Below are 6,240 nucleotides of genomic sequence, written 5' to 3'. Positions count from 1 at the left end.
CTGTCTGTCTGCTCTCACACACCCTCCCTCACCACACATACATATAATCAAAAATAGTGAAGACTCTTGCTGTCAAGCCTGATAGCCCAAGTTCAATCCCTAAAACCCACACTGCCAATGTAGAACTCCCCTGCAAGTTGTCCTGACCCCTTATGTGTGTTGTGACCCCCAAGGGTGGCAGAGGCACGACAACAGCACTGGTCCACATCAGCCTCTTCAGGCAACAAAAGCCCTGGTGTGTGTGTGTGTGTAGGACATTTTCTTTAATGGTGTAGCTACTGACTGGACAATTTGAGTTTAGGAGAAAATGAGCAGGATTGGGAGTGGAGACAAGGGCGAGATATGGGTAAAGACATGATCAGAACACATTAGATACTCAGATAAAATGTCACAGCAGAACTTATTACAGATAATACATGCTGCTACAGAAGTGAAATACACACACACACACACACACACACACACACACACACACTTTATGATGCCACAGACAGAAACAGTTAGGCAAAATTCTGGAAGGTAAGGCTGACAGATCCTTGTGAACAAACATTTCTGGATTACCCGAACTCTTCATACTCCTTTGGAATTTAAAAATAAAGCTATGATCCTGGTGTGGTGGTGCACATCTTTAGTCCAGCACTCAGGAGACAGATGCAGGTGGATGTCTGAGTTTGAGGTCAGCCAGGTCTACAGAGTGAGTTTCAGGACAGCCAAGGCTACACTGAGAAGCCTTGTCTCAAAAAACCAAACCAACCAACCAAAACAAAACCCACCACCACCAATGAAACCTTTATGAAGCCAAGGATGTGGCTCAGAGATGGAGCCCCTTGCCTAGAATACCCCCAGTGAGGGACTGGGGAATGTGGTTCAGGGTGGTGGAGCCCTTGTGTAGAATTCCCCAGTAAGGAGCAGGGGCGGTAGCTCAGCACTTACCACTCATTGGTTTTTATCTCTAGCACTACATACAAACAGTTGGCATGGGGATGTAGGCCTTAATCCTGACATGAGGGTGGGCGTGGGAAGTGGCAGTCCTCGGATCCCTGACCAGTCTCTCCTCACTGTGGAGGGAACAGGACCCCAGTAATCTCTCCTGCCCTCTGCTGCCTCTGCCATCTTGAATCAAGACCTTCTGAGGCTGAGTCCCAGGCTCTGGACCTCACTTGCCCACACAGAAGTCCTGGAAGATGAGGTCCAGGATCTCCTCGGTGCCCCCTCCACCAGTGAGGTGGCTCAGGTGTCTCCGAGCTTGGCGCAGGGCCTCAGCTGCCAGAGCCAGGTCTGTGTCCGGCTGGAAGTGTCCCAGGGCATCCAGGCAGCCCTGGAGGTGGTGCTGGTGCCTAGCCCGGGTCAGCACTGGAGCTCCTGTGAATGGGTCCCCACACCTGCAAGAGACAAGGCCTGCTGCCTCACTCAGCCCGAGCAGCCACCTTTTAAGAAGGCGCCCCTACTGAACTACTTTTGCAGAGAGAGAAACTGAGGCTGAGGGACAGGCCTGAGTCCAAAGCCAGCAGCTGCCTGCACATGAACTTGGGTTGGGGAAGCTGAAGGGGCTGAGGGGGACTCACACCACAGCCAGCTCCGTCTTGAGGGCCTGCAGGAGGTTGTCTAGGCCGGCTCCAGTGCGGCAGGACAGCAGCATGTGTGGAGGCAGGGCGGTGTCCATGGCTGAGGCATTAGTGGACAGCAGGTCCGATTTGTTGAGCAGCAGCAGGAGGCGCTGCCTGCTGCTGTCGGGGCTTTGAGTCACCAGCGGGGCCACCACAGTGTTCAGGAAGCTGCAGCTGGACGGGGAGGCCAGGTCGGAGGCATCCAGTACCCCCAGGATGATGTCAGCCTGCTCCAGCCTGGGGAGGAAGGAAGCCATGGAGCAGGTCCTAGCCATGGTGGCCTGAGAAGGCACTGTGGGTGCTGAGCAGAGTAGCAGAGGAGACTCAGCGGAGGGGGTGACAGACACTGCAGGGCATGGCCCAGAGCAAAAGCCAGAGCAGGGGCAGATGGGCCAGGAACCTGGCCTGGTCTGTGAGAGCATGGGCTGGATTTGGCAGGATGAGGTGGAGCAGAGTAAGCACAGGTAAGACTCTGTTGGAGGGAAGGGGCACGGGGCATGGCAAAGGGAATAGTGTTGAGGAGCAAGAAGCCTGGCCAGGGTTTTGGGTGAAGTGATGAGTGAAGCAGTGGACAGGAGAAAGCAGAGGGGTGTGGCCTGATGGGGAATGGCAAAGCAAGACTCAGGAAGGGGACCAAGGGACAAAGGCCACGTTTGTATCTCAATCAAATTCCAAAGGCCCCTATCCTCAACTTTGAGAAAGCCCAAAACCTTTTGTCTCAGGAATAATGAACTAGACTCAAGGGGGAGAAAAGGCCACCAGCCCCCTGGGCACCAGCCCTGAGCTCACCTCTGGCGGGCCCTGCGCACACCCTCCTGTTCAGCTGCGCCCACACCTTCCCGGAGCCCAGCGGTGTCACTCAGCAACGCAGGGAAGCCAGCCAGGTCCACAGGAGTCTCCAGCACATCACGGGTAGTCCCTGGCTCTGGGGACACGATGGACACAGGTTTCTGGCCTGAAGGGAAGGGAGAGTGTGGACAGTAGGGTGGAGATAAGAGCCCCCACTTTCAGGCTGCACCCCTGCCCAGGAGCCAGGCCTTAAGCATGCCCAAATCCCACATACTGAGAAGATTCACCAAACTGCTCTTGCCCGCATTGGGGGGGCCAGTGACCACGACGTGTACCCCTGACCGGAGCCTCTGCCCACGTCTGGCATCCCACAGGTGGGAGCGGAGTGCTGCCTCCAGGGCTCGGACATCTCTGTCAGCTGTGACAGGGAGAAGGCATGGAGAAGGGAAGCAATCAGAAAGGTCTCAGGGGGCTGAGATGCCCGATCCCCAAGGCCAGACATACCCTGTTCCAACACACCCTCCTCCAAATTGTCATCCTCTCCGAAGTCGATATAAGCCTCCACATGGGCCAGTGCCTGGGGAGGAGAGGGTTGATGTCATGGTGTTCCTGGGAACTTGTGGTCTTAAGTCCCAGCTCCAGCTTGACCTAAGCAACTGACTGGCATTTCACAGGCCTAGAGCTTTCTCTAAAGAACACACAGATGAGTGAGCAGTCAGGTCTTGCCTTATTAAGGGTCTTCACCCAGTCTTGACACAGTTGGCCCAGTTCCCCATCCAGCTGCCTCAGGGCCTGGCGCCGCTGGGCCTCAGTTTCTGCGTGGATCAGATCCGCCAGTCCCTCCACCTCAGCCAGGCTCAACTTTCCGTGTGCAAATGCTCTTCTGGTGAACTCCCCAGCTTCAGCTGGCCGCAGTCCTGGCACACTACCTGAAGGAAAGCACCACAAGGCCCAAGAGCCTTGATTGCCATCCAGTGGCAGGCAGCAGCCAGCTGAGCAACAAACCAAACCCCTCTGGGTTCTGAGGTGACACACTGCCTTGGGTTCCCCTGCTCCTGTAAGGAACCCCAGGAAGACCACTGGTTCTCCGAGCTGGATTCTGATGGTCACTTACTGGGTCTGACATGGGTACCCGTCTAGGGACAGTAGATATCTCTGTTGGAACCCAGGCCAGTTGCCACTAAGGCCACCTGCAGCTGCCCCCCCCCCCCCAATCAATGCTGATTACACACACAGACCCAGACCAACAGACTGCTAGCCATCAGGGGCTTCCTGTGGCTTCCTTGGATGGACACACATTAAGCAAAGGTCACACATTTCTTCCTGGAAAGACAAGACCCTCGCTGTCCCTATCACCCAGGAATCACAGACAGTCTTGTTATAAGCTGGTACTATGAGCTACTCATCAAACCCCTGCATAGGACCTAGCCCTTCCTCAAACAACCAGCGCCAAACACACTGAATTGAGCCTGAGCTATGCTGAACTATGGAATTCAGCCCTCCCCATGCTGCAGTCTGTGTATGGCATATGGTGTGGTGTGTGTGACACACTAGAGGACAGCTCGCAGAAATCAGTTCTCTCCTCTCACCACGCGGGTCCAGAATTAGAATTCAGGCTCACACTTGGTAAAAATCGCCTTTTCGTGGCTGAGCCATGTAGATGGCCCTCATTAACATGACAAATTTCTTCTCCCAAATGACAATTGGTTTTGCAGCCTACACCCAAGACCTTTCTGTCTTTCCAGGAACAGTGTCACCCAACAGAGCCTCACCCAACGCCTGCAGAACTCCGCTGACTACCGCAGAACCTCCGTGGACGTGCAACTCCACGCAGTCCTCACCGGTGAAACTCTGGGGGCCTTGTATGGCAAAGGGCAGAGTCAAGCGATGGGCATGGCCCGGGCTGACTCCCGGAAGGGCCTGAGACCGGGACACGGGCGCTGTTGAACCCTGGATCGGGCCCCTCACCTGGGAACCACAGGACGAGCGCGCGGTCCAGTGGCTCCCCGGATCGCGGGTGGCGGAGAAGGCGCAGGCAGGCGCTGCGGGCTGGAGGCGGCTCCCGGGCCGCCGTGAGGCTGCGGAGCGCGAGCCCGCTGGCCGGGCCGCTGGTGCGGATCACAGCGATGGCACAGCGGCCCTGGCCGGAGCTGAGCGCAAAGATGGTGCCCCCGGGGGCCAAGGACCCTGCACCGTTGCCCTGGCGTGCACACAGCCAGGAGACCGGAGAGAAACTGAGTAAGCGCATCCAGGACGCCGAGCCTCGGAGTGAACGACGACCGAGGACGTGCCGGAGATGTGCGAGCCGAGGCCAGGAGATGGACATGTTAAGCACGGGAGGACACGGCAACTCTGGGCGAGTCGGGTTTACAGCAGTGACCCGCGCGTGACAGCGGCCCGCCACACCCACCTGCCGGGTGCCAGCGCCGCCAGGGTCGCCAAGGCGCTCAGACCGGGCCGCGTAGATTACCCAATTGGCAAGCACCTTGCCCGGCCTTCCTGTCAGGCGTCAAGGTCTTGAAGGAAGTCCCGCCTTCCTGAGGGGTGACTGGCAGTGTGCGCAACGACTCATTGAGTCTACAGAAAGTCCCGGCCGCCAGGCACCTTAGTTTCTATTGGATGATCCGAGAGAAGGAAGTACGGAGCGTACGGCCGTGTGCAGCACAAGAGCTTCCCCGCGGAGATGAGACCGAAGTTTTCGGTTCCTAGCGCCGCAGGTATCTGAGACAATAGTGGAGGAAGAGAATGTGGATTTGTCACAGCGGAAGCTCGACTCTCGTTTTTCTTTGTGTCCGTTCCGTAGCTTGGGACGAGCCAAGAAGCTACGTGCGTCCTAGCGCTCACGTCTATGAAAGGGTAAAGGCGCTCGCCGCCAAACCTGACACCCTGAGCTCAATCCCCGGTACCCACTGAGTGAAGGGGTCCCAGCTCTTGTGCAAGTTGTTCTCTGACCGCCACAGGTGCGACGGAGGAAGAGACAGAGAGATAGACAGACGAGAGAGAGAAAAAGCTATTAAGGAGATGCTCACTGTAGAAACCGGAAGTTCAAGCATCTTATTGACTGCAGGGGATGAGTTCCGGAGGAAGCCACGCCCTAGACCAGGAAAACCCGGTCCAAACTTCTGGGAAGTTTCTTCGTGGCCCTTCTTGGGTCTCTCCTCTGGCCCCTGCCCCAGCTTTGTCAGCCGTAGCTCCTGGGCAAGAATCTTTAGCCAGGCGCTATCCTCAGGCCTAGCTCCTCCTCCCAGAAGCCCTGGCGGCTCCAGCCCAGCTTACTCTCCAGCCTTGGCTTCCCGCCCTCTTGGAGGTCCCGGTCGGCCCCGGGTCCGATTTGTGCTGGAGGCTCCCCGAGAGGCGCCCAGGGGCCTCGGGTTAGGGGTGAGGGTGGAGGTTCGAATTCCAGGTACCGGGCGGGCGTGGTTTCGCGAGGGCCTTCGCACAGCCAGTTCTCTGGTTCTGGACCTGCGCGGGCGGGCGCTTTTGAGAACAAGCTGCCGGGCAGGGTGGAGTCGCAAACCCCTTAGGTCCCCATCTGCCCTACTTTCAGTCTGTGGAACAGGAATGTGACATTGTCCATCTCCCGTGGTTCCACTTAACGAGTTTACAGCCAGGGCCCGTTGCATCCTGGGCCTCTGCGCAGCCTTGGCTCACAGCCCTTCTGCGTGGACCATGCAGGACTGTGAAAAGTTGGGAGACCTGGGCTGTGGGTTGCAGCGCTTGCTACCAAGCCCACAGCTGAGTTCAGTGCCCCTGACCCATGTCGGGGAAGGCGAGAATCGGTTTTCTCATAATGTGTGTCCTCTGACCTCCATACTCTCGCCAAAGCACATGTCCCCATGAACAA

The 6,240-nt window shown here is 57.1% G+C and overlaps 1 protein-coding gene across 3 annotated transcripts; it reads right to left on the bottom strand.

The window, feature by feature from the left end:
* Positions 1-248: 248 nt before the first annotated feature.
* On the bottom strand, positions 249-5,631 carry Gtpbp3 (GTP binding protein 3, mitochondrial). Of its 3 annotated transcripts, none has more exons than XM_055618885.1 (9): positions 5,426-5,631; positions 4,365-5,117; positions 4,169-4,255; positions 3,123-3,325; positions 2,901-2,973; positions 2,671-2,814; positions 2,397-2,562; positions 1,566-1,844; positions 249-1,382 (listed from the first exon to the last, which is right to left on the bottom strand). In XM_055618885.1, exons 2-9 carry the CDS (start codon positions 4,720-4,722, stop codon positions 1,157-1,159), a joined length of 1,536 nt encoding a protein of 511 aa, XP_055474860.1. In that variant the 5' UTR covers positions 4,723-5,117; positions 5,426-5,631; the 3' UTR covers positions 249-1,156. The 3 variants fall into 3 exon arrangements, with proteins under 3 accessions (XP_055474860.1, XP_055474861.1, XP_055474862.1); XM_055618886.1 differs by having other exon boundaries at positions 2,397-2,532; XM_055618887.1 differs by lacking the exon at positions 4,169-4,255.
* Positions 5,632-6,240: the final 609 nt, after the last annotated feature.

The sequence above is a fragment of the Psammomys obesus genome, unplaced genomic scaffold, assembly GCF_907164565.1.
Source record: "Psammomys obesus unplaced genomic scaffold, mPsaObe1.curated_primary_1811, whole genome shotgun sequence".
Lineage (NCBI taxonomy): Eukaryota > Metazoa > Chordata > Mammalia > Rodentia > Muridae > Psammomys > Psammomys obesus.
The sequence above is the reverse complement of the archived record's forward strand: the minus strand, read 5'-3'. Positions and strand labels throughout refer to the sequence as shown.

What these genes read in the sequence shown, in the direction of transcription:
- Gtpbp3 (XM_055618885.1), bottom strand. Translation starts at nt 4,722, where the DNA reads ATGTCCATCTCCTGGCCTCGGCTCGCACATCTCCGGCACGTCCTCGGT. An exon ending in GCTCGTCCTGTGGTTCCCAG is followed by an intron (nt 4,256 to 4,364) that starts GTGAGGGGCCCG and finishes TTGCCATACAAG; the next exon opens with GCCCCCAGAGTTTCACCGGT. An exon ending in CGGAGTTCTGCAGGCGTTGG is followed by an intron (nt 3,326 to 4,168) that starts GTGAGGCTCTGT and finishes GCTTTCCTTCAG; the next exon opens with GTAGTGTGCCAGGACTGCGG.